Source organism: Thalassophryne amazonica, chromosome 5 (genome assembly GCF_902500255.1).
Source record: "Thalassophryne amazonica chromosome 5, fThaAma1.1, whole genome shotgun sequence".
In the NCBI taxonomy this organism is placed as follows: domain Eukaryota; kingdom Metazoa; phylum Chordata; class Actinopteri; order Batrachoidiformes; family Batrachoididae; genus Thalassophryne; species Thalassophryne amazonica.
Window position 1 is genome coordinate 53,488,827 of NC_047107.1, and position 27,765 is coordinate 53,516,591.

Consider the following 27,765-nt stretch of genomic DNA (forward strand, 5'->3'; position numbering starts at 1 on the left):
TACCAGTCGAGAATCATATTGTTATTATTATTGTCCAAATGGAACTCTAGATTTTAAATGAACCTTTCTCATGAATTTGAAAGAATTATTATGTACATACAATGTTTACTAATTCTCATCCATGTCTGCAAATGAGTATATTTGGGACATTCTTGGAAAGACGGCATTCTAAGTAAAAAAAAAAATGAAAACGTGATTGAGCTACCATCTTTGCAGGTTTATTTATTTATTTCAATATTTGTTATTATTTTGTCGTCTTCTAGATTTGGCGTCATGCACGAGCGACCACGTGTCGCGCGCTGTGGCTTCAGAAGGCTTCTCATTGGCTGTGAGCGGCCACGTGTCGCGTGCTGTGGCTCGCGAAGGCATCGCATTGGCTGTGAGCGGACATGCGGAGCAGGTCGCTGTCCTCGGTGCTGAAATAGCTGCTCGTCTTGATAATGTAACGGCGATGAGGCCAAACAGGACGACGACGGCCAATAAACACCAAAATGGACGATGATCTGTTCCAGTTGAGACAGCTACCGTGAGTATTTTATGTTGGGAAACTGATTCGTCAGTTTTGAGCCATTTGATAAGACCGGTCTAGACGTGTCGCCTCGCGACCGCTTCTTGTTCACATTGTGAGTGTTGACGGCGACTGTCATCCTTTAAAGACAGAGAAGTGTTTTTATGATGATGTGTGTGAGGAGGAAAAAGCAGCATGCTGGGGCACTCTCGCGGGAAAAAGAAATACACAATACAATAAAATTCAATTAAATTTAATATCCCGACAGCCTTATAAACGCCTGCAGCCTGCTTCATTCGTCTTTATTTGCAGTCTAACGTTCTGTCAGTTTGAAATATCACAGTATCTGCCAAGATCTATACAATTTGTATGTGTGTACCCTTGTGCGCGCGTGCGGGGGGGTCAGATTTGAAGAATTGTGGTGAATTGTGGTGCGTATTTTCCCCCATCAGCTTTGTATATTTAAATTTTCATAGAAATTTTAATTTCTCAAAATAATTGAGTAGTTAAAAGGTTATTTAAATAATCATTAGCTGCAGTCATAGGTGAAATGTGTAAAAGGAAGTAGTGTGTCTTTTACCTCTTACATCAGAACGCTTGAGACCTATTTTCCATTAAATGAACACATTTCATTAATGTAAAACTGAAATGTGGCGGCACAGTGATTTAGTGGTTATGGGTTGCCGCGGCGACACGTCACTTCCAGGGAAGTGGCAAATCTGAAGGCGAGAATTCGTACTTCCGCGACTGGCCGCCCGATGAAAACAAGCTCTGGCTGCGTTGATTGTCTGTTCAAATCAGCTGGTTTTGTTTTGTCTCTAAATTGCTTCTAACAGTTATCTGATAGCTTTCACTGCCTGGAACGATGAGATTTATCCACCGAGCTGAGCTGAAATGAACCATTGTACATTAAACTGATAAGTGATCAAATTACATGTACAGCCCCTGGCAAAAAATATGGAATCACCGGCTTCGGAGGATGTTCATTCAGTTGTTTAATTTAGTAGAAAAAAAGCAGATCACAGACATGACACAAAACTAAAGTCATTTCAAATGGCAACTTTCTGGCTTTAAGAAACACTATAAGAAATCAGGAAAAAAAATTGTGGCAGTCAGTAACGGTTACTTTTTTAGACCAAGCAGAGGGAAAAAAAAAAATATGGAATCACTCAATTCTGAGGAAAAAATTATGGAATCATGAAAAACAAAAGAACGTTCCAACACATCACTAGTATTTTGTTGCACCACCTCTGGCTTTTATAACAGCTTGCAGTCTCTGAGGCATGGACTTAATGAGTGACAAACAGTACTCTTCATCAATCTGGCTCCAACTTTCTCTGATTGTTGTTGCCAGATCAGCTTTGCAGGTTGGAGCCTTGTCATGGACCATTTCCTTCAACTTCCACCAAAGATTTTCAATTGGATTAAGATCCGGATTATTTGCAGGCCATGACATTGACCCTATGTGTCTTTTTGCAAGGAATGTTTTCACAGTTGTTGCTCTATGGCAAGATGCATTATCATCTTGAAAAATGATTTCATCATCCCCAAACATCCTTTCAATTGATGGGATAAGAAAAGTGTCCAAAATATCAATGTAAACTTGTGCATTTATTGATGATGTAATGACAGTCATCTCCCCAGTGCCTTTACCTGACATGCAGCCCCATATCATCAATGACTGTGGAAATTTACATGTTCTCTTCATGCAGTCATCTTTATAAATCTCATTGGAACGGCACCAAACAAAAGTTCCAGCATTATCACCTTGCCCAATGCAGATTCGAGATTCATCACTGAATATGACTTTCATCCAGTCATCCACAGTCCACGATTGCTTTTCCTTAGCCCATTGTAACCTTGTTTTTTTCTGTTTAGGTGTTAATGATGGCTATCGTTTAGCTTTTCTATATGTAAATCCCATTTCCTTTAGGCGGTTTCTTACAGTTCGGTCACAGACGTTGACTCCAGTTTCCTCCCATTCGTTCCTCATTTGTTTTGTTGTGCATTTTCAATTTTTGAGACATATTGCTTTAAGTTTTCTGTCTTGACGCTTTGATGTCTTCCTAGGTCTACCAGTATGTTTGCCTTTAACAACCTTCCCATGTTGTTTGTATTTGGTCCAGAGTTTAGACACAGCTGACTGTGAACAACCAACATCTTTTGCAACATTGCGTGATGATTTACCCTCTTTTAAGAGTTTGATAATCCTCTCCATTGTTTCAATTGACATCTCTCGTGTTGGAGCCATGATTCATGTCAGTCCACTTAGTGCAACACCTCTCCAAGGTGTGATCACTCCTTTTTAGATGCAGACTAACGAGCAGATCTGATTTGATGCAGGTGTTAGTTTTGGGGATGAAAATTTACAGGGTGATTCCATAATTTATTCCTCAGAATTGAGTGAGTCCATATTTTTTTCCCTCTGCTTGGTCTAAAAAAGTAACCATTACTGCCACAATTGTTTTTCCTGATTTCTTAAATCCAGAAAGTTGCCATTTGAAATGACTTTAGTTTTGTGTCATGTCTGTGATCTGCTTTTTTTCTACAAAATTAAACAACTGAATGAACATCCTCTGAGGCCGGTGATTTCATAATTTTTGCCAGGGGTTGTATTTGTATTGCGGTCGGCAATGTTTTCATCCGCCAAAAATGGCCACCAGAGGGCGCTCGGGTAAAGTCTGTGGCAACCCATAGCACTGTTGCCTCACAGCAAGACAGTTGTGGAATTTCTTCCTACTCCATCCTTTTTGTGTGGCGTTTGCGTCAACCCAGTCTCACTGCAGTTCGTGGGACTGGGTTACGAAAAGTACATTAATCTATGGGTTCGTGACGAGGGTACGAAAATGGGGCATTTTTCGTAACGGGGTACAAATTAATTTTGTGATGCGGCACAAAATGTGGGGTGAAAGGGGGGTTCTGGGGTGGTCATGGGTAACATTTGGGGAGGGTACACACTTATGCTATGGTTATGGTTAGAGTTAGGAGAAGGGGAACATTATAAATGGCAAAAAAAAAAAAAAGTGTCAGGAGCACAATAAAAAAACAAGAGACCGGGCTGGTTTCTCCTGTGTTCATATGGGTTCCCTTCGGATGCTGCAGCTTTCCCCCACTTCTGAAGATATGGGTTAAGTGAAGTGACTCTAAGTTGACCGTAGGTGTGAGTGGAAGTATGAATGTATTTGTCTATATGTTACCTTGTGATACACTAGTGATCTGTCCAGATCACTAGTGAACACTAACCCTATGATTGCTGTTATAGGCTCCAGCCCCGTGACCCTTAATTGACGGAAACAGGTATAATGAAAGAAAATGAAATATGATATATTGTACATATTTTAATCTCTTTGATCAGTCAAAACTCCTTTAATGAGGCAGTATACCTGCTTGCTGCAAATGGATTTATGGACACTGAAAGGCCTGTTCTTTTTGTTTGTTTACAATTTCTGGAATTCTGTTTTGGGCAGTATATGTCAATTTGGCATCACAAAATGTACAGTAAAAAAGTCTTACAGATCAGAAATTTTGTACATTTTATGATGATCTTACAATGTACTTAAATTTGCATAAAAGAAAATAACTAATTTTGTTGCAGCTTTCTGGGTCATTTCACATTCACTTCTCTGCCAAATGTATTTGTGGACACCTCACAAAATTACAGGCAATGTTATGTAATTACAGACATTAAGACATCACTTACACCCTCCACTTACAATGTTTCATTCTCAACAACCTATCATCTACATCGAAGAGGAGATTATAGCCTTCATTCACAGAACACAGGCTTGTATTAAATTTTATTTAGGCTCTAAGATCATGAGCTATATACAGTATGGTGTGCAGAGCTGTCCATTAGCCCGACACACAGTTGTTCGCCCATCAAAGGCATTACCACCCATTCACAAAATCATAGCTAGAAAAAGCTCACATCTCCTAGGCAACAGCCTCCAACTCATTTGTACTAAGCTGTACTCTGTTATTAGAGCTCTAAAAGTTCTCCAAACATGTAGTTATTTGAATTGACTTTTTTTGTTTGTTTGTTTGCTTTTTGTAGTGTTGTCCGGTTCCGTCGAACAGGTGAGAGCACGCGCTCTGAGGATGATGGTGAGAATAGAGAACAGGTTATCAGGATTGCAGAGCAGACTGATTTGGAGTCTGTGGCACTTGCAGATGGAGCAGCACTTCCACGGGAGTTTGCTAATCCCACTGATGGTATAGTACGAAAAGGCTTCTCAGAAAACACTGTTGCCGGTCTGTTTAACTGCTTTTTATTTTTTTTTCCAATCACACTGACTTTGGTTGTGTATCTTATTTGTGGTTTTAATGCTTGCAGATACATTCATGGTTGAAGATGCAGTAGAGGCCATAGGTTTTGGAACATTTCAGTTGAAACTCTCTGTCCTCACTGGTCTGTCCTGGGTAAGAAATACTACAAGTAATTAGTAAGTAATACTACCCCCAAAAAGTGCCACAAAAATAAAGCCAAAGAAAATCTATACACTTTTGGATACTGATATCTGTCATATGTCATCTTGAAGCATACCTCAGGGAATTTTATCTCTGGTGTTCATTTCTAATTTCACCTCAGTTTGTAAAAGTTTTGGCATTCACAACATGTGCTCAATATGTGCACCGCTCCTCTGTTTTGGCCAAATCTCCCTTTGTTAACATTGTGAACAGTTCTATCAGTTTAAAGCTTCTTTACATTCCTCCATATTGTCTTTCTGTCTAGAACTTTTCTAACTGCAAAATGACATTGATATTGTCATGATTGTTGGGATGGTGTCGTGACACGGACCCACAACAGGGGGCGTAAATGAAGGGACAATGGAATAGCCAAAAAGTAACAATTTAATGTTGTGAAGGTGCACAACGTGATACAGACAGATACAAATGTGTTATATCAATTTAACAAAAGGTGACGTGTGGCAGGCTCGAAGATAGGAGACGTCCGGTGAGAGAGAAGCCGGAACCCACACAAGCCTCACCACCAACGGACCTGAAGAACACCGGAGCCGCCAAGCCCTGCGCCCCAGGTGGCCACTGTCTTCAGCAGTCAGACCCGGTACTGCTGGCAGAAAACAGAAACAGTTCTGGATGAGTGTGAGTCCGTACACTCAGTAATCCCACAGTCTGTGTTCAGTCAAGGAGGGAGAACCTCCACCTCCAATCACACACTCGTGCAGCTCCTGTCTAACCACTTATCTGATTGGAGTGTGAAGCGAAGCCGTTGCTGATCAGACCAAACGCCAATCCCACAGATAAGGCAAACACCACAGGATAACGGCTGCAAAAGAAGTTCAGATTATTACTCAACGTTTCGAGTCAGCAGAGAAAATACCTGTATGGTAGACGATTTCTCGGCGAGGAGGTGGAGTTGCAGTCCGGTCTTTATAGTGGTGGTGATGGGTGACAGCTGGTATTGATTGATGACAGCTGTCACCTCCAGCGGCTCCAACGCCCTCTCCTGCTTGGAGCCCGCACTCCAAGCAGGGCGCCATCTGGTGGTGGTGGGCCAGCAGTACCTCCTCTTCAGCGGCCCACACAACGATATGTTGTTTGCACGATCGATTTGGTCTCAAAGTAGAATTTCACCAGTTTCCCTTTTTGCTCGATTGTAAGCGACATCCTCATTGGATCAGTCTCAAACTACATCAGAAGAAATTCCTCACATATATCAACCTGGTCTCATGGCAAGTCATGATTCAGCAGCACGAAATATACATTAATCTATTGGTTTGTGATACTGTGATTAAAAGTGCCTCATTTTTGTCACGGCAGCACAAATTCATTCTAATTCATTCCATGATGGCTGCACAAAATTAAAAGTGAAGCGGGGGGGAGTAAGATTAGGGTAGGGTTAGGAATAGTGAGTTAAAAAAAAAACCTGTCACTAAAATTTGACTCATTTCGTCACGGGAGCACGAAAAAAAAAACATGAGACTGGGCTGTATATATCTTGATGTTTTTAAAAAACAGAATTCAGATTAGCTGTTGCAAAATTAGAGTAAATTTTTTTGTGGCACTTTTTTGGGACACCCTGTATTTCTTAAAACTAATGTCTGTGTGCATATTGTTTTCAATGAAAACTAATTTATTGGATTTTCTGTCGTGATGTTGGTTTGCTCAGATGGCTGATGCTATGGAGATGATGATCCTGAGCATCTTAGCCCCACAGCTTCACTGTGAATGGAGACTGCCAAGAATCGAGGTGGCACTACTTACATCGGTACTGACTCTGGAGATCAGGGCTCATATTGAATTATGGCAACATACAGCATTGTGTAAAATTATTAGATATTGAAGCATTATGATCAAATGTAGTGTTTGATGGGATTTTAATGAGGACCCACAGAGAATCTAATTTAAAATATCCAAACATTTCCATTCCAACAAAATACATTTTGAAATTTTTGAATCCCAAATATATTTTCAAGTAAGCGGTAGTTTAAAAATGTATTTTAGACACTTTGTCCCATTTAAGGCATTACTAAATTTATTTGATGTGTTTAAAGGTTTGGGTCAAATAAGGATGTGTACAGTATGTAAGCATATTCTTATGCTACAGTACAGTGCACATGGATGCCTTGATTATGACTATTTTGAATTGATGGTAGATAGAATGTTCCAAATTCATAAGAGCTTATTCATATATTCCAAAGTGTAGAAATATGCAGAAGATAATGGAAAATATCAACAATGAGGTTTAAGCTGCTATCACATGGTAATTCTCAGTTACATTTATTTGTTTTGTTGCTGCAGGCGGTGTTTATTGGAATGATGATCAGTTCATCACTTTGGGGAAATATATCTGACAAGTATGGCAGAAAGACAGTAAGTTATATTCATGAATATTGTAGGTGGAGGATTTACAATGCTGTCTGTATTTCTATTTTATGTTTTATCTTGAATCACAAACTTTTCTGATGTGTTTCTAAATGGAAGGGTGTGTGCATGCATGATGCTTGCATGTGCCATTTGGAAATTAGTGCACATTATGTTTTGCACATGTATGCAAACACAGGGTCTGAAGATGAGTGTGCTGTGGACTATGTTCTATGGTGTGATGAGTGCATTTGCACCTATTTATGCATGGATCCTCTTTCTCCGTGCACTGGTGGGTTTTGGCATTGGAGGTGCCCCACAGTCGTGAGTAACATTCGCTGTTGTGTCTGCACGTTATAATGATTACATTATAAATAAAATACAGTACCAGTCAAATGTCTGTCTTTATCAGTGTGACGCTGTATGCCGAATTTTTGCCAATGAGATCCAGAGCCACGTGCATCTTGCTGATTGAGGTAAGAACAATCCTACACTCTCTTAAACATCAATCATCCCTTGTAACTAGAGTCTGAACCATGACACTGAGGTAATGACATAACCTGCAGCATAAGCCAACTGTTTATGTTTTGCTAGAAGGGTTTATTATAATTTTGACAGTAAATCTTTTTACAACCCCAATTCCAATGAAGTTGGGACATTGTGTGAAATGTAAATAAAAACAGAATACAATGATATGCAAATCCTCTTCAACCCATATTCAATTCAATACACCACAAAGACAAGATATTTAATGTTCACACTGATAAACTTTATTGTTTTTGTGCAAATATTTGCTCATTTTGAAATGGATGCCTGCAACACATTTCAAAAAAGCTGGGACAGGGGCAACAAAAGACTGTGAAAGTTGATGAATGCTCAAAGAACACCTGTTTGGAATATTCCACAGGTGAACAGGTTAATTGGAAACAGGTGAGTGTCATGATTGGATATAAAAGGAGCATCCCCAAAAGGCTCAGCCGTTCACAAGCAAAGATGGGGTGAGGATCAACACTTTGTGAACAACTGCATGAACAAATAGTTCAACAGTTTAAGAACAATGTTTCTCAACTTTCAATTGCAAGGAACTTAGGGATTCCATCATCTACAGTCCATAATATAATCAGAAGATTCAGAGAATCTGGAGAACTTTCTACACGTAAGGCCGAAAACCAACATTGAATGCCCATGACCTTTGATCCCTCGGGCAGCACTGCATTAAAAACCGACATCATTGTGTAAAGGATCTTACCTCGTGGCTTCAGGAACACTTCAGAAAACCATTGTCAGTTAACACAGTTCGTCGCTACATCTACAAGTGCAAGTTAAAACTCTACCATGCAAAACAAACGCCGCCACCTTCTCTGAGCCCGAGCTCATTAGAAATGGACAGACGCAAAGTGGAAAAGTGTGCTGTGGTCTGATGAGTCCACATTTCAAATTGTTTTTTGGAAATCATGGATGTCGTGTCCTCTGGACAAAAGAGGAAAATGACCATCCAGATTGTTACCAGCGCAAAGTTCAAAAGCCAGCATCAGTGATGGTATGGGATTGTGTTAGTGCCCATGGCATGGACAGCTTACACATCTGTGATGGCACCATCAATGCTGAAAGGTACATCCAGGATTTGGAGCAACACATGCTGCCATCCAAGCAACGTCTTTTTCAGGGACGTCCCTGCTTATTTCAGCAAGACAATGCCAAGCCACATTCTGCACGTGTTACAACAGCGTGGCTTCGTAGTAAAAGAGTGCAGGTACGAGACTGGCCTGCCTGCAGTCCAGACCTGTCGCCCATTGAAAATGTGTGGCGCATTATGAAGCGCAAAATACAACAATGGAGACCCCGGACTGTTGAACAATTGAAGTCGTACATCAAGCAAGAATAGGAAAGAATTCCACCTACAAAGCTTCAACAATTAGTGTCCTCAGTTCCCAAACTCTTATTGAGTGTTGTTAGAAGGAAAGGTGATGTAACACAGTGGTAAACGTACCACTGTCCCAGCTTTTTTTAATCGTGTTGCAGGCATCCATTTCAAAATGAGCAAATATTTGCACAAAATCAATAAAGTTTATTAGTTTGAACATTAAATATCTTGTCTTTGTGGTGTATTCAATTGAATATAGGTTGAAGAGGATTTGCAAATCATTGTATTCTGTTTTTTATTTACATTTTACACAATGTCCCAACTTCATTGGAATTGGGTTGTACTTTTGCAGCTTGTGTGTTTTCATCCAACAATATCCATTTTTCTGCTACGTTAGCTGATGTTGCCTTGCAGGTATTTTGGGCACTGGGCACTGTGTTCGAGGTACTCTTAGCAATCCTGGTAATGCCCACCCTGGGATGGCGTTGGCTGCTCGGTCTTTCAACCATTCCACTCTTCATTTTTGCTCTTCTGTGTTTTGTGAGTATTTCTTCTCTCGGTTGTCTTGTTGTCTTGTAAAACTTTGGTCAGCAGTTCAGTAGATCTGGCTCTGTACGAAGGTCCTTTAGAAATTTCATGGCATCACCATGGAAACATTCCGTTACTTTGCCTCATTTTGTAACATAGTCATATAGTCGTCATGAATGCAGTTTTTCCACCAATATTCAATCAATGTGATCACCTTTAAACATATTTACTGTAATTTCTTTTAAATGATAAAAATATTTATTTTAGCTAGTCTCTTGTAATATTTGATAAAATTTTACTTTATCAGATCTTCATAGTAATTATTCATTGACTGTTCACAGTGCGCTCCCTTGTGCTATGTACTGATCAGTACACCTACAGAGAAATCAAGATTCTTGTTTCTGTATATTTTTTTAATTTGAAAAATAGTTTTTTAATTAGCATTACTGCCAGAGGCCCATGCCCCTGTGATCACCTTGATTATCACGTAGCTGTGTTTGTACGGATGTACTCGTACATATGTAATGTATATATGTGAGCAAGATGCTTTGAGAAGGCCTCATCCAATCTAGATCAAACTAGGCAGGTACACTGGGTCTCTGGATGGAAAGAAATGATTTGATTTTCGTTAGGATCAGTCGATGATCAGTGTCAGAAATCAAGGTCCAATTTCCAGCCCAATGCTAATAGATAGGAAAGTGGCCAATTTGATGAAATGTTTTGAGATATTTCACTGTTGGTGAACTAAATTTCTTCACATATCTGAGAGTTTGAAATGGTATCATTATGCTGATCTGGTTTGATAGCTGATTTCTTTCTTTAATGAAATCAGGGGAAACAAAATCTCACATTTGATTTTTTTTTTCAATTGGAATGTTGTGAAAGTGTAGGAACACGGACCCACAACAGGGGGTGCAAATGAACGGACAATGGAGTAAGTCAAATAACAAAGCTTTACTGTTGTGAAACTCGCACAACAAACACAACAGATAATTTCATGAAATAGCCGAATTCCAATGGTGTCGCGTGGGCAGGCTCGAAGGTAGGAGACGTCTGTCCAAGACGAACCGGAACCACTCGATTTCCACCGCCACCGAACCCCGGGAATACTGGAGCCGCCAAGTCCCGAACTCCCAGGTGACCACGGTCTTCGCTTGTCGGATCTGGTACTGCTGGCGAGGAACAAAAACAGTCAGAGGTGGGTGCGCTGCACCCAGCAACACGGACGGTGGTAACACCACCTCCCCCTCTCGTCAAGTAAACACTGAAGTGCAGGAGTGTGAGTACTTATCCAATGATATCTCCTGCTGCTCTTCTCTCTCTCTGTATAAAGGCAAAAAGTATTAGTAGTCGGCTGGATATGTTACCTCCTCGGTAGAAACGATATCTCGGCCATGAGGTGGAGATGCCGTCCTGCTGATATACCCCTCCGATGATTGCTGTCAGCTGTCTCAGGTGATGGGTGACAGCTGTCACCCTGGCTGCTCCTGTGAGGCGACAGCGCCCTCGGGTGCCTGGAGCCCGCACTCCAGGCAGAGCGCCCTCTGGTGGTGGTGGGCCAGCAGTACCTCCTCTTCAGCGGCCCACACAACAGGACCCCCCCCCTCAACGGGCGCCTCCTGGCGCCCGACCGGGCCTGTCCGGGTGGCGGCGGTAGAAGTCGGCCAGGAGGGCCGGGTCCAGGATGAAGCTCCTCTTCACCTAGGAGCGTTCTTCGGGACCGTACCCCTCCCAGTCCACCAGATATTGAAAGCCCCGGCCCATCCGTCGGACGTCCAAAGCCGGCGCACAGTCCAAGCCGGCTCGCCGTCGATGATCCGGGCAGGAGGTGGTGCCGGACCGGGTGTACATAGGGGCGAGGTGTGATGGGGCTTGATTTTTGACACGTGAAATACTGGATGGATCCGCAGTGAGGCCGGAAGCCGAAGCCTCACTGCGGCGGGATTGATGACTTTGAGGATCTTGAACGGGCCTATGTATCTGTCTTGCAGTTTCGGGGAGGCTACTTGTAGTGGGATGTCCTTGGTGGACAACCACACTTCCTGCCCGGGACGATACGTAGGGGCCGGGGTTCGCCAACGGTCTGCATGGGCCTTTGTCCTCATCCGGGCCTTCAGCAAAGCAGAGCGGGCGGCACGCCACACCCGACGGCACTTCCGTAGGTGGGCCTGGACCGAGGGCACACCGACCTCTCCCTCAACCACCGGAAACAACGGGGGCTGATACCCCAAACACACCTCAAAGGGGGAGAGGCCGGTGGCTGACGACACTTGGCTGTTGTGGGCGTACTCGATCCAGGCCAGATGGGTACTCCAGGCCGCCGGGTGTGCGGCTGTTACGCAGCGCAGGGTCTGCTCCATCTCTTGATTGGCCCGCTCTGCTTGCCCGTTGGTTTGGGGGTGGTATCCGGACAAGAGACTGACCGTGGCCCCCAGTTCCCGGCAGAAGCTCCTCCAGACATGCGAGGAGAACTGGGGACCGCGATTGGAGACGATGTCTGATGGAATCCCATGCAGCCGGACGACGTGGTGGACCAGGAGGTCTGCCGTCTCCTGGGCTGTTGGGAGCTTCGGGGGGGCCACGAAGTGGGCCGCCTTGGAGAATCGGTCCACTATCGTGAGGATGACGGTGTTTCCCTGGGACGGCGGGAGGCCCGTGACAAAATCCAGGCCGATGTGGGACCAGGGGCGATGAGGCACGGGCAGCGGCTGTAGCAGTCCCGGAGCCTTGCGATGGTCGGCCTTGCCCCTGGCGCAGGTGGTACAGGCCTGGATATAATCCCGGACGTCGTCCTCCAGGGACGCCCACCAGAAGCGCTGCCGGACAACTGCCACGGTTCTTCGCACCCCAGGATGACAGGAGAGCTTAGAACCGTGACAGAAGTCCAGGACTGCAGCCCTGGCTTCTGGTGGGACGTAAAGTCTGTTCTTCGGTCCAGTCCCGGGGTCCGGGCTTCGTGCCAGGGCCTCCCGGACGGTTCTCTCTACGTCCCAGGTGAGGGTGGCCACGATAGTGGACTCCGGGATGATGGGTTCCGGTGGATCCGACAACTCTGTTTTGACTTCGTCTTCGTGTACCCGGGACAAGGCATCCGATCTCTGGTTCTTGGTCCCGGGCCGGTATGTGATGCGGAAGTCAAAACGGCCGAAGAACAGTGACCAGCGGGCTTGCCTGGGATTCAGCCGCCTGGCGGTCCTGATATACTCCAGGTTCCGGTGGTCAGTGAAAACCGTAAATGGCACGGACGTTCCCTCCAACAGATGTCTCCACTCTTCAAGAGCCTCTTTCACCGCAAGAAGCTCTCGATTGCCGACGTCATAGTTCCGTTCGGCCGGGGTCAACCTGCGGGAAAAATAGGCACACGGGTGAAGGACCTTATCGGTCTTTCCGCTCTGGGACAGCACAGCTCCTATCCCTGAGTCCGAGGCGTCCACTTAAACCACTAACTGGCGACTAGGATCGGGCTGCACCAGAACGGGTGCAGACGAGAAGCGCCGTTTCAACTCCTTGAACGCGGCATCGCAACGATCCGACCAGGTGAAGGGGACTTTTGGTGAGGTCAGGGCTGTCAGGGGGCTAACTACCTGACTGTAGCCCTTAATGAACCTCCTGTAGAAATTAGCAAAGCCGAGGAACTGTTGCAGCTTCCTACGGCTTGTGGGTTGGGGCCAGTCTCTCACCGCCGCAACCTTGGCCGGATCAGGAGCGACGGAGTTGGGGGAGATGATGAACCCCAGGAAGGACAAAGAGGTGCGGTGAAACTCACACTTCTCGTCCTTAACAAACAGCCGGTTCTCCAATAACCGCTGCAGGACCTGACGTACATGTCGAACATGGGTCTCAGGATCCGGAGAAAAGATGAGTATGTCGTCAAGATATACGAAGACGAATCGGTGCAGGAAGTCCCGCAAGACATCATTAACCAATGCTTGGAACGTCGCGGGAGCGTTTGTAAGACCGAACAGCATGACCAGGTACTCAAAATGACCTAACGGGGTGTTAAATGCCGTCTTCCACTCGTCTCCCTTCCGGATCCGAACCAGGTGATACGCATTCCTAAGATCAAGCTTGGTGAATATCTTAGCTCCATGCAGGGGCGTGAACACCGAATCCAACAAGGGTAAGGGGTATCGGTTACGAACCGTGATTTCGTTCAGCCCCCTGTAATCGATGCATGGACGTAATCCGCCATCCTTTTTCCCCTCAAAAAAGAAACCCGCACCCATCGGGGAGGTGGAATTCCGGATCAACCCGGCAGCCAAAGAGTCCCGGATGTAGGTCTCCATTGATTCGCGTTCAGGTCGTGAGAGGTTGTACAGCCTACTGGACGGGAACTCAACACCTGGGACCAAATCAATGGCACAATCATACGGGCGGTGCGGGGGAAGGGTGAGCGCCAGATCCTTGCTAAACACCTCCGCAAGGTCGTGGTACTGCACCGGGACCGTCCCTAGATTGGGCGGGGCTCTGACCTCCTCCCTGGCCTGGGAACCGGGAGGAACCGAGGAACCTAAACATACCCGATGGCAGGTCTCGCTCCACTGAACCACTACCCCGGACGGCCAATCGATCCGGGGATTGTGTTTCAACATCCAAGGGAACCCTAAAATCACACGGGAGGTGGCCGGAGTCACAAAAAACTCGATCTCCTCCCGGTGATTCCCCGACACCACCAGAGTTACTGGTGGTGTCTTGTGAGTGATTGGAGGGAGTAGGGAGCCATCTAGCGCCCGTACCTGCACAGGCGAGGTAAGCGCCACCAGAGGGAACCCTATCTCCCTAGCCCATTTGCTGTCTAGCAAATTCCCTTCTGAGCCCGTGTCCACCAGTGCTGGGGCCTTCAGGGTTAAATCCTCATACAGGATGGTAACTGGGAGTCGTGTGGCGATGTAGGTGTGTCCCACGTGAATGTCTCGGCCCACCCCTAGCCCAGTTTCTAGGGGCGGGCATTGGTGTTTAACCGCTCGGGGCAGTCTCTTAATTGATGCTCAATCGAGCCACAAACAAAACACGCCCCGTGGGCCAGCCTCCTTTGTGTAACCGGTGCCCTAAATGTTGCCCTACTCGTGTCCATAGCTTCGTCAGCAGGGGGGGCTGTGACCGCACGGAGCGCAGGGGCCGTGGAGCGTGGGGAGGGCGGAACGCGGTCGGAACCGGAAGGGAGAGGGACGACGCGTGCCCGGCCACGCCCTTCGTCTCGTTCCCGACGGCGCTCTTCTAACCGATTGTCTAATCGTATGACAAGATCGATGAGCCCATCTAAATCCCGCGGTTCGTCCTTAGCCACCAGGTGCTCCTTGAGGACCAACGACAGTCCGTTTACAAAGGCGGCGCGGAGGGCAGTGCTATTCCAGCCGGACCTCGCAGCCACGATGCGGAAGTCGACTGCATAGGCAGCTGCACTCCGGCGCCCCTGTCTCATTGACAGCAGCACGGCCGAAGCGGTCTCTCCTCTATTAGGGTGATCGAACACTGTTCTGAACTCCCTCACAAACCCATCATATGTCTGAAGGAGCCGTGAATTCTGCTCCCAGAGCGCTGTAGCCCAAGCGCGTGCCTCACCACGAAGCAGATTTATCACATAAGCTACTTTGCTAGCTTCGGTCGCGTACATGACGGGACGCTGTGCGAAGACGAGCGAACACTGCATAAGGAAATCCGCGCACGTCTCCACACAGCCTCCGTACGGCTCTGGGGGGCTTATGTATGCTTCAGGTGAAGGTGGGAGGGGTCGTTGAACGACCAGTGGAACGTCGCTGTTACGCACAGGGTCGACGGGAGGGAGAGCCGCAGCGGCGCCCGGAGGGCGCGCTTCCACCTGCGCAGCGAGAGCCTCCACCCTGCGGTTCAGGAGGACGTTCTGCTCGGTCATCAAATCCATCCGAGTCGTGAAAGCGGTGAGGATCCGCTGCAACTCACCGATTACCCCTCCTGCGGACGCCTGTGCGCCCTGTTCTTCCATTGGCCGTTCAACAGCCGGTTGACGCCCCTCGGGATCCATGACGCTGGCCGAGATATCCTGTTGTGAAAGTGTAGGAACACGGACCCACAACAGGGGGCGCAAATGAACGGACAATGGAGTAAGTCAAATAACAAAGCTTTACTGTTGTGAAACTCGCACAACAAACACAACAGATAACAATTTCGTGAAATAGCTGAATTCCAATGGTGTCGCGTGGGCAGGCTCGAAGGTAGGAGATGTCTGTCCAAGACGAACCGGAACCACTCGATTTCCACCGCCACCGAACCCCGGGAATACTGGAGCCGCCAAGTTCCGAACTCCCAGGTGACCACGGTCTTCGCTTGTCGGATCTGGTACTGCTGGCGAGGAACAAAAACAGTCAGAGGTGGGTGCGCTGCACCCAGCAACACGGACGGTGGTAACACCACCTCCCCCTCTCGTCAAGTAAACACTGAAGTGCAGGAGTGTGAGTACTTATCCAATGATATCTCCTGCTGCTCTTCTCTCTCTCTGTATAAAGGCAAAAAGTATTAGTAGTCGGCTGGATACGTTACCTCCTCGGTAGAAACGATATCTCGGCCATGAGGTGGAGATGCCGTCCTGCTGATATACCCCTCCGATGATTGCTGTCAGCTGTCTCAGGTGATGGGTGACAGCTGTCACCCTGGCTGCTCCTGTGAGGCGACAGCGCCCTCGGGTGCCTGGAGCCCGCACTCCAGGCAGGGCGCCCTCTGGTGGTGGTGGGCCAGCAGTACCTCCTCTTCAGCGGCCCACACAACATGGAATGCATTTGAGCATTTCAAATTTTAATTTCTTTTGACCCACTGATGAAGAAAAACATCAAACATTATTTATTTTTTAAAATTAGAACTTAAAGATGCTTAAAACCTTTACATGCCTCTGTAAATTTTACATTTAGTAAGTCCCTTTGGCTGCTCCCTTGTTTTCACTTGGTCGGTGTTGAATTCGCACAAGTTTTACACAGGGTGCCCTTCGTGACACAACTCCACATTACAAGGAGAAATGTGGCAGGGGTGGGGTTTGAACTTGGAACTTTCCACACTGAAACCAAGTGTACTATCCACATGGCCACCACCCCCCTTAAAATTTTACAGTTAACATGGGTAAATACAGGGGTTTCATTTTAAGTCCTATAATTCTAGTTGTGTGCATGCAGAAACACCCATATTGTAAACAAAATTTAAGCACAAAAACAAGCCATTTTAGACTTCTGAATGTTATGAAAACCCATATTTTAACTTCTGCTTGCCCTGTGAGACACACCCACTGAAGTGCTAGTGCACAGTGTAGTGCTTTCATACAGTCTGTGTGCCTGTTTGAATTCCAAACTTCAATAGCTGTTGTTAATACACCTAGTGATTTATATTAACTTGCTGAAAATGTGTATTATATCACCCCTTTAACTCCTGGATTTACTTCCTGCTCCAGATTATGACAAATAATTTATTTGCTTGTTCTTGACATAATCAGTATTATGACTACATTTCATATGAATTAAGGTTTAGGGTTAAGGTTTGGCTTGAATTCAGGTTTTAGAATAATTCTGCTAACAGATTGAAGGTGAGATGCCAAACATAAATTTGTTGACAGAGGCAATGAACCGACTGCTGCGTTTACACATAACAACGGCAAGTCACGAATGCCACAAAGTATACATTCTTGGCTGCTGATCACGAATGTGATGATTTGAGGCAGAGGCGTCAGGTGTCCTCAGGAACTGCTGCAACCGGTTACCACCCGTTACGATTAATGGCACGTGTTGCTGGAGAATTATCAGGAACCATTATGCACAATCAAGAATAATGTTCCATGCGGCGTAAAAGCGCATTGTTAAGTTCTGTCACGTTGTGAATGAGGCGAATTGTCTCCACACATACCCATATTCATCCATCAGCTGCTGAACAATTCAGATCACTCCAGTTTGCTCCTCAAAATCCACAGCAGAAGAACTTTGTGACTGCATGCTTAGTTGGGCTCTGTGCCATGGAGTGGCGCAGAGAGGAGGGGGAGACGGAGAGAGCCAGATGTGTGGCTCTAAGCAGCTCTCGTCTGGCGCCTTTTCCCAAACTTCAGGCACAGCAGCAGCAGGTGGAACACCTGCAGGAGCGCGCTGATGGGCACTGGAACGAAAATTTTAGCCGACTTAGCATCACTGTCCTTCTTCAGCATACTGCAGCAATGAACCTGAATGCGGTACAGCAGGGTTTAATTGTGCGCACATCAGAGAAGAACGCTGTCATGCTCTATAAAAGGATCACCACTAATCAAGATGGATCAGCATGCTCAGTTGCGACCTCCACGACATGAGGCGAAATGAGGGTGGTGCGTGACATTCGTGGAAGATTTTTTTTGACAGCCAAAAACATGCACCACGAAAATCACGAATATCACGCACCAACACGCACTAGTAAGAAACCTATTCAGATGCATTAAGTCATGTTAAGAATGTCAGGAATGTGCCAAGAATTACGCAGATATGACATTCGTAATGTGTCCTGCCTATGAGTAAACGCAGCATAATTAAGACTAAAAATGCACACTTAATACTTCTTTTTTAAAATTGGGGACAGTGGCTACCAGAGAGTGCTCGATATGATGTGCTGACAGGAAACCAAGAAAAAGCACTGGCCACATTGAAGCGCATTGCTACAGAAAACGGAGCACCTATGCCTTTAGGAAAACTTACTGCTGCAAGACAGGTACCCTCAGTTTCAACACTATATGCAGTTCTGCTATGAATCATTTATAACCTGCACATTTGCATGTAATTTCAGTTTTTAATGTCTTTTTTTAATAGGAAGACCGTGGAAAGATTCAAGACTTATTTTCATCGAACTTTCGCTGGACCACAGTTTTACTTTGGTTTATTTGGTAAATATTGTTATTTATTGTACTGCCCAGTTAGAGCTTCATTAATAATTCAGTGCACAATGTATTTCTTATGCTTCAAAACCTTGGAGTCCATTAGTGAACACATACTGAGGTTATTCATAAACAGCATTGTGTCTGTGTGGATATTCAGAGCCAATACTGTGTCTGTGGATATTCACAGACAGTGCTGTGTCTGTGGAGATTAACAGACAGTGCTGTGTGTGTGGATATGACTAGACAATGCTGTGTCTGTGGACATTCATAGACAGAACTGTGTGTCTGTAGATATTAATAGACAGTGTTGTGTCTGTGGATATTAACAGATAACGTGTCTGTGGATAGAGCTGTATGTCTGGATATTAATAGACAGTCCTGTGTCTGTGGATATTAACAGACAGTGCTGTGTCTATGGATATTAACACACAGTGCTATGTCTGTTAATACCCATAGACAGTGCTGTGTCTGTGGATATTCATAGACAATGCTTTGTCTGTAGATAGTCATAGACAATGCTGTGTCTTTGGATATAGTCACAGACAATACTGTGTATGTGGATATTCATAGACAGTGCTGTGTCTGTGGATATTCATAGACAATGCTTTGTCTGTGGATAGTCATAGACAATGCTGTGTCTGTGGATATAGTCACAGACAATGCTGTGTATGTGGATATTCATAGACATTGCTGTGTCTGTGGATATTTATAGACAGTGCTGTGTCTGTGGATAGTCATAGACAGTGCTGTGTCTGTGGATATTTATAGACAGTGCTGTGTCTGTGGATATTCATAGACAGTGCTGTGTCTGTGGATATTTATAGACAGTGCTGTGTCTGTGGATATTCATAGACAGTGCTGTGTCTGTGGATAGTCATAGACAATGCTGTGTCTGTGGATATTCATAGACAGTGCTGTGTCTGTGGATAGTCATAGACAGTGCTGTGTCTGTGGATATTCATAGACAGTGCTGTCTCTGTGGATATTCATAGACAACGCTGTGTCTGTGGATATTCATTGACAATGCTGTGTCTGTCGATAGTTATAAACCATGCTCTGTCTGTAGATAGTCACAGACAGTGCTGTGTATGTGGATATTCATAGACAATTCTGTGTCTGTGGACATTCATAGACAATGCTGTGTCTGTAAATAGTTTAGACAAAGCTGTGTCTGTGGATAGTCACAGACAGTGCTGTGTATGTGGATATTCATAGACAATGCTGTGTCTGTGGATAGTCATAGACAATGCTGTGTCTGTGGATATTCATAGTTAATGCTGTCTCTGCCTTTAGATATATATAGCCATTGCTGTGTTTGGATATTCATAGACAGTGCTGTGTCTGTGGATACTCATAGACAATGTTGTGTCTGTGGATAGTCATAGACAATGTTGTGTCTGTGGATAGTCATAGACAATGCTGTGGCTGTGAATATTCAGAGACAACACTGTGTCTGTGGATAGTCATAGACAATGCTGTGCCTTTAGATATTCATAGTCATTGCTGTGTTTGGATATTCACAGACAATGCTGTGTCTGTGGATATTCATAGTTAATGCTGTCTCTGTCTTTAGATACGAGGTCTGTCAATAAAGTAATGGTCCTTTTTATTTTTTTCAAAACCTATATGGATTTCATTCATATGTTTTTACATCAGACATGCTTGAACCCTCGTGCGCATGCGTGAGTTTTTTCCACGCCTGTCGGTGATGTCATTCGCCTGTGAGCACGCCTTGGGAAGGACTGGTCCCGCCCCATCGTCGGATTTTCATTGTCTGGAAATGGCGGAATGAAAAGGACTGTTTTTCCATCAGAATTTTTTCAGAAGCTGTTAGAGACTGGCATCATGTCTATCTCGGCTTTCAATGCTTACCAGTCCAGTAAGTATCAGTGAAATTGTGGAGAGCTGGGCATGTCCCAACTTGTCCTTTATCACTCCGAAACGGAGGTGTTCCTTTGTCTCGCTTCATCAGCGAATCGGCCGTGACGCGCGAAGCCTCTGCGCGGCTTTCCATGACAAAATCTCTTGTTAAAGTGAAATCTGCCGGAAAATGGCTGATGTCCAGCTCTTGTGATAACCAGAGAAAGAGCACACGACGGTCTCGTATCGACAGAGCCATCCGTTTAGAAATGGTCTGGTGGCTTGTGCCGCGTAGTCGCAGCTCGGAGCGCAGCGCGCCGAGCGTCCTTAAAGGGGTCCTTAAAGCTGTAGTAACAGACCTTATTCTCTGTGAAGCCCGTAAAATTTTCACCGAAAGCCAGATAAATTTTTCGAATGGTTTCCAGGTGCCAGTCTCTAACAGCTTTGAAAAAAAATAAAAAGGGCCGTTACTTTATTGACAGACCTCGTATTCATAGTCATTGCTGTGATTGGATATTCATAGACAATGCTGTGTCTGTGGATATTCATAGACAATGCTTTGTCTGTAGATAGTCATAGACAATGCTGTGTCTTTGGATATAGTCACAGACAATACTGTGTATGTGGATAGTCATAGACAATGCTGTGTCTGTGGATATTCATAGTTAATGCTGTCTCTGCCTTTAGATATATATAGCCATTGCTGTGTTTGGATATTCATAGACAGTGCTGTGTCTGTGGATACTCATAGACAATGTTGTGTCTGTGGATAGTCATAGACAATGCTGTGGCTGTGAATATTCAGAGACAACACTGTGTCTGTGGATAGTCATAGACAATGCTGTGCCTTTAGATATTCATAGTCATTGCTGTGTTTGGATATTCACAGACAATGCTGTGTCTGTGGATATTCATAGTTAATGCTGTCTCTGTCTTTAGATACGAGGTCTGTCAATAAAGTAATGGTCCTTTTTATTTTTTTCAAAACCTATATGGATTTCATTCATATGTTTTTACATCAGACATGCTTGAACCCTCGTGCGCATGCGTGAGTTTTTCCACGCCTGTCGGTGATGTCATTCGCCTGTGAGCACGCCTTGGGAAGGACTGGTCCCGCCCCCTCGTCGGATTTTCATTGTCTGGAAATGGCGGAATGAAAAGGACTGTTTTTCCATCAGAATTTTTTCAGAAGCTGTTAGAGACTGGCATCATGTCTATCTCGGCTTTCAATGCTTACCAGTCCAGTAAGTATCAGTGAAATTGTGGAGAGCTGGGCATGTCCCAACTTGTCCTTTATCACTCCGAAACGGAGGTGTTCCTTTGTCTCGCTTCATCAGCGAATCGGCCGTGACGCGCGAAGCCTCTGCGCGGCTTTCCATGACAAAATCTCTTGTTAAAAGTGAAATCTGCCGGAAAATGGCTGATGTCCAGCTCTTGTGATAACCAGAGAAAGAGCACACGACGGTCTCGTATCGACAGAGCCATCCGTTTAGAAATGGTCTGGTGGCTTGTGCCGCGTAGTCGCAGCTCGGAGCGCAGCGCGCCGAGCGTCCTTAAAGGGGTCCTTAAAGCTGTAGTAACAGACCTTATTCTCTGTGAAGCCCGTAAAATTTTCACCGAAAGCCAGATAAATTTTTCGAATGGTTTCCAGGTGCCAGTCTCTAACAGCTTTGAAAAAAAATAAAAAGGACCGTTACTTTATTGACAGACCTCGTATTCATAGTCATTGCTGTGATTGGATATTCATAGACAATGCTGTGTCTGTGGATATTCGTAGTTAATGCTGTGTCCGTGGATATGCATAGGCAATGCTGTGTCTGTGGATGTTCATAGACAGTGCTGTGTCTGTGGATGTTCATATACAGTGCTGTGTCTGTGGATATTCATAGACAACGCTGTGTCTGTGTATATGCATAGACAGTGCTGTGTCTGTGGATATTCATAGACAACGCTGTGTCTGTGGATAGTCATAGACAATGTTGTGTCTGTTGATATTCACAGACAGCTGTGTCTGTGTGTTGTCAGGTTTGCAAATGCCTTCTCCTACTACGGGCTGGTGCTGCTCACTACAGAGCTGTTTCAGGAGGAAGGTGCCTGTGGAAGTGAGTCACAGCCTCAATGATACTGACGTTATCATACATTCACCTGCTGTATGATAACTGGGGTTGCCACCCGTCCTTTAAAATGCAGAATTGTCCTTTATTTGACAGTTAATTGTTGCATCCTGTATTGATTCAATGCAAGATGTAAATTGTTCTGTATTTTCATAAATGTCTCACACACACTCACACACTCATCAATACTGAATAGTGAACAAAATAAAACACAGGAAATATTATGGGGTGCCAATGTCATCTCTGTACCTCACGTGGGGTCCTCGCTACAGGACCCCACGTGAGGTACAGTGGATAGACCTCAGACCTTCACATCTGCATCTCCATGTGCCCTCCTTTCTGGTCCTGTCACAGGTTGTCTGGTTGCCTGGCATGTCTACACCCGAAACTCCACCACATCCAAAGAAACAAAAATGTTGTCAAATGTACAGACATGAGTGGGAAGAGTCAAACCCCTGGCTTGACAGTGGTAGTGTCAATGGATACAAGGCAAACTGTAGGCAAACAAGTATTTTAATTTTTTATTTCTTCTTAAAGTAAAAATGTCCTCACTTTAAAGATTAAAATTATTGTTCTGTTTTCCTTAATATTTATATTTATTATTGTGCACTTCAGTGACTGCACACTTTATCATTAACAGTTTTGTGTTAATAAAGCACTTAAAGCTATAAGTATGACTAAATGATTTTTTTCAAAATTAAATATACCACTCCTTGGGTGGTGTTAGGGGCCCTGAGGAGCCGTGGTGGGCGTCCTTTATTCTCATTTCTAGAAAGGTGGTAACCCTAATGCTAACTGACGTCATACATTCACAGACACACATATGTTTTAATTTGGTGCAGAAGCTGTATTTCAACAACTTGTGGTAATTTTGACCTCAGCTTTCAAAAAGCCTGGGCGTGTCCCCTGTAAAATGTAGTGAATACATGAGTGAGTCTGTCTCCTCCAGTTTGTTCATATGATCATTCAAAAACAATAAATGTTGTCATCTTTTAACAGACCAAATTAAAATTACATGTAATCTGGATAAAATGATGAATGTTAGTTTACTTTGATGCACCAGATCAAGCCAAAAAGCAAGTTATTTTGAATATGGAATATGCCATAGACTTGACTACCAGCTGCTGACAACGCCATCTGCTGGATGGTGGTTGGAATGTGGTTGAGTTTACATGTCGTTTATCTGCCACCTGCTGAACATGTTTGGGATGGTTGCAGGGAATAATCTTACATCACATGCATGATGAAATTTAGGAGCAGGTGTAACTAAAATTGCAAATTTCCAAAAGCTAGGTCTGCAACATTGCTTCAGATGAATGTAGTCCACATTGGAAAACCAAAAGAGGAAATAAAATTAATAATTATTGTGGTTGGAATGGAATGGAAATGAATTTTCTCTTTACAAATAGTATTACAAAAAGCATTCTGAGCCTGTGTGTTTGTGCTGTTTTATTTCACTTCATGGCTTCCTTTAGTGTCCATGGGTGATAAGAATGAGCTGAGATGCAGCTTGGAGTGTAAATATCTGAATTCTGATGATTATAAAGACTTGCTGTGGACAACGTTATCTGAATTCCCAGGTAAAGTCTCCATTTCCACACTGTTAAACTATACACTTAAAAAAAAATCTAACAGTCTTGGTCCCACATCTGTTTTATTGTAATTACTGTTATGTATTAAAAGCACTACACTGTGCACTAGCACTACATACACTGAAATGGTCTATTGAAATAATTTGCATGGCTTAAATATGTATATTGGTTGCACATAAACAAAATGTCTCTAAATATTTTTTGTATTTTTCTCAATTAGAAAGATAAGAAGTTATGTTATTTGGACACATTCTGAATATGTGCAACCAGTATATACGTATACATTTAAGTAATGTTTCCTTGTTTTCAGTGTATATATGCACAATGTAATAGTAATTCCCTTCAGCTGCTCCCTTGTTCTAAATATAAGCACTGGGCCAAAATGTTTACCTTGTCCCATGGCCTTGATTGATTTTTCGCAGTCAGATCACATTGTCCTTGGTTTTGTTCACACACCAACCAAAATAAAATACTTACATGCACTTATAAATAATAAATAATGCAATCATAATATTAATATCCATTTCTCATAATGGCCATTTTTATTTTGCAAACACAAATGTAATAAAAATACAGCTGATTCCATGCGTGTATGCTCCACAACCTGTTGATGAAGTAACCTTTGCTATAAATTAAGGACAAACCTAATTTTAGGCAATCATACCAACTTTACTCAAATGCAGGTTTTCAAAAGTTACTGTTTTTTGCTTTGCAGGACTGCTGATAACCCTGTGGGCTATTGATCGGTTAGGGAGGAGGAAGACCATGGCATTGTGCTTCCTTGTTTTCTCTCTGTGTATTATTCCTCTCTATGGTTGTGTTGGGAGGTATTGTGGACTAACTTTAGAAACTGAAGTGTTTTGTTATTATTAAATTGTGGACACTTTTACTGCAGTATTACTGCTTTGGTTTCTCTGTTGCAGAGCATCTATGACCGTGTTGATATTCATCGCCAGAGCTTTCATTGCAGGAGGCTTCCAGGCTGCTTATGTGTACACTCCAGAGGTAAGGTAGACCCACCAAAATGATAGGTAATACTCACCTATCTTCTGAGGAACACACCACAGCAAGATTCCTGCACATGGTGCGGCAGTGGGTTGCACACACTGACACACTGATGTAAAGAAACTTGTAAAAAGCCACTTCAAGCCATTGAAAAAAAACATTCAGTTAATTAGTAGGTATTGATTTGTGGTAAGCAATGTTTGGAAATTTTATAGTATTATTTTAGCAGTTTAGTGAGTCACCAACTTGTCAAAAAGTATTAGATTAAGGCTGTTATATGGCTGGGGGGGCCTGGCTGCCGGTTTGTTTGTCTTTTGGTTTCCTCCCAGGTGGCGTGCGTTTGGGACTGAGTGGCTGTGTTGCTGAGGCTGTCAGGACCTCACCCTGATCACCTGCGACTCGTCAGGACTCACAGCTGTGGTGCATCTGGATGGATTGGAACATGTTGGCATTTAAGACTGGAGTGCACAGTGTGTATTTGCCAGAGACTCGACCTTGTGACCAGACGGGTGAGATCGTCGTCTCGGGAGCCATCTCATCAGCAGCGGATGCTGAGAACGTCCAGGTTTGATGCACAGTCTGTGAAAGAGGAGGGGGTGAGGTCTCACGCTCGTCAGCACACTTCCTGAGGTACGTTAGATTTTGTGACTAACAGTTATACAGTCAGTAAATGCGGTGTCCCTCACACCTTATTGTATTGAGCTGTTTGTTAGTCATGTATCAGCTTTCACTGCAGTGGAGTTTTGTGAACTGATTGTTCCATGCCTGCAGGTTGGGAAGCTGATCAGTAATCAAGCCAGGAAGTGTTTGCTGTTTGTACACCTTTAAGTGTTCTGTGTGTAGAGTGTGGACTCACATAATGGTTCCTTCTTTCACAGACTCGGTTGTTGCGGCCACCTGGGGGGTGTCGGCGGGGTCCTTGGGTCCGAAACAACTTCTGGCTCCGGACCGTTAGCGCTGCTGGGAGCGCACCACGCCAGACCGCACCTTTTTGTTATTATATTATCACTGTTATGTATTAAATTCAGTTAGCCTTTGAACCGTGCTCTGCTTATTTCATACTGGGTCCTTCAAACGCTGGTCGGTTCTCCGAGCTGCGTCCGACACATAACAAAGGCATCGTATTTGAGAAACAGCATGAAGATACTAAGGGCTGTATCAGATAGGTAGAGTAAATAAAGCATGAATATGTGGTCACCTTGTTTAGGATGGAATTTCCTGGTAAACAATACAGTTCATTACCTGGTTTAAATCTAAGTTTTTACCCCAGTGACCTTGACCTGAATTATTGGCCTTTGGCTGACCTTACCGGGATAATTCTGAGTCCACCCTTGTTTGCAAAACAGCAGTGCCCCTCACAACATGGCTGCCAGCTTTACATCTATTTGCAAATGAATTTAAAGTGGTACAGACATATGACTATATGGTTATTACCCAAGTACAGTTGTGTTTGGATCATGTTAAAAGGTTCTGCTCAGGCCAAATATCTGTAAAAGGATCAAAAGGCAGGACAAGGCAGTAATTTGTCATGTTTTGCAGGTGTACCCAACAGCGACCAGGGCTGTAGGTCTGGGAGCAAGTAGTGGAATGGCCAGAGTTGGTGCACTTATTACACCATTTGTTGCTCAGGTAACACAAATCTACCAGCACTGTCACTTTATGACTGAGTGAGGATGAGCCAAGGTAATAATTGTGGGTCCTCTCCTGGCTTCCTCCTGCAGGTCATGTTGGAGTCCTCTGTGTACCTTGCTTTCTCGGTGTACTGCTGCTGTTGCCTCCTAGCTGCTGTTGCCTCCTGTGCACTGCCAATTGAGACAACTGGCCGTGGCCTCCAGGAGTCGAGCCACTGTGAGTGGGGTCAGGAGATGATGGGCCGGGCCCCTTCTCATAGTGAAGGTGGAATTCCTTGTTCCAGCACAGATTCCCAGGGCTGACAAAATTTTCACCATCAAGCACGAGGTGACCATGGTGAAGAGGCACGGAGATGCTGAAAGGGAAACCTTCTCCAGCTCCATCTTCAGTTTAGGCAATACAGTGGCTTCAGTGTCAGGCAGTACACTGTACAGTATTTTTCAAACAATTCAGTGTTAATCATAGGCGTACACCACCACCGCAGTCACAATTTGTCACTGTATAGCTGGACATTAGATGTCAGTAAAGAACAAATGAGCTGTAACAGATCAAAGTAAAGGAGTGGTGGAAATCATGGATCCTTAGGGAATTCAAATGCGTCAGTAAGGGGACTTGAATAATGTTTTACAGAAGCAAAGGAGAATAAGGAGGAACTGTGCAACGAGTCGGCCTTAAACCTCTACTCAGAGATGTTTACCTTATGAAGCAGCTCCTTTACTCAGCATATTGAAGTCTGCTGAGTCATTGACAAAGAAGAGTGTGAAGTTGGGCACACAAATTTCTAAATGTGAGGATCACATCATTAGTTATTTGCAGACCAATATATTAAATAAAAAAAAACTAGAGGAAACTCAGAGATCACATACCTATGCCAAGGCCAAACAGTCCTGTGTTTATCTGTCCTTATCTTCAAATGCATGTAGGGGTGCCAAAATATCCAAAGAAATCAAAGGGAGACACTAAGAAGGGTGTTCAAAGAGTGCATACCT

At 44.4% G+C, this 27,765-nt stretch overlaps 1 protein-coding gene across 1 annotated transcript in view; it reads left to right on the top strand.

Moving 5' to 3' along the window:
* Nucleotides 1-370: 370 nt before the first annotated feature.
* svopa (SV2 related protein a) overlaps nucleotides 371-27,765 on the top strand; it is a 35,179-nt gene continuing 7,784 nt past the window's right edge. The window contains exons 1-16 of the mRNA XM_034170270.1: nucleotides 371-526; nucleotides 4,563-4,720; nucleotides 4,842-4,927; nucleotides 6,639-6,737; nucleotides 7,271-7,342; nucleotides 7,533-7,657; nucleotides 7,746-7,809; nucleotides 9,612-9,737; nucleotides 18,279-18,407; nucleotides 18,506-18,579; nucleotides 22,459-22,535; nucleotides 24,023-24,127; nucleotides 24,855-24,966; nucleotides 25,063-25,144; nucleotides 26,684-26,773; nucleotides 26,866-27,563. Coding sequence (XP_034026161.1) covers nucleotides 492-526; nucleotides 4,563-4,720; nucleotides 4,842-4,927; nucleotides 6,639-6,737; nucleotides 7,271-7,342; nucleotides 7,533-7,657; nucleotides 7,746-7,809; nucleotides 9,612-9,737; nucleotides 18,279-18,407; nucleotides 18,506-18,579; nucleotides 22,459-22,535; nucleotides 24,023-24,127; nucleotides 24,855-24,966; nucleotides 25,063-25,144; nucleotides 26,684-26,773; nucleotides 26,866-27,078 — 1,647 coding nt within the window. The 5' untranslated portion in view covers nucleotides 371-491 and the 3' untranslated portion in view covers nucleotides 27,079-27,563. The remainder of the gene's footprint in view (nucleotides 527-4,562; nucleotides 4,721-4,841; nucleotides 4,928-6,638; nucleotides 6,738-7,270; nucleotides 7,343-7,532; nucleotides 7,658-7,745; nucleotides 7,810-9,611; nucleotides 9,738-18,278; nucleotides 18,408-18,505; nucleotides 18,580-22,458; nucleotides 22,536-24,022; nucleotides 24,128-24,854; nucleotides 24,967-25,062; nucleotides 25,145-26,683; nucleotides 26,774-26,865; nucleotides 27,564-27,765) is intronic.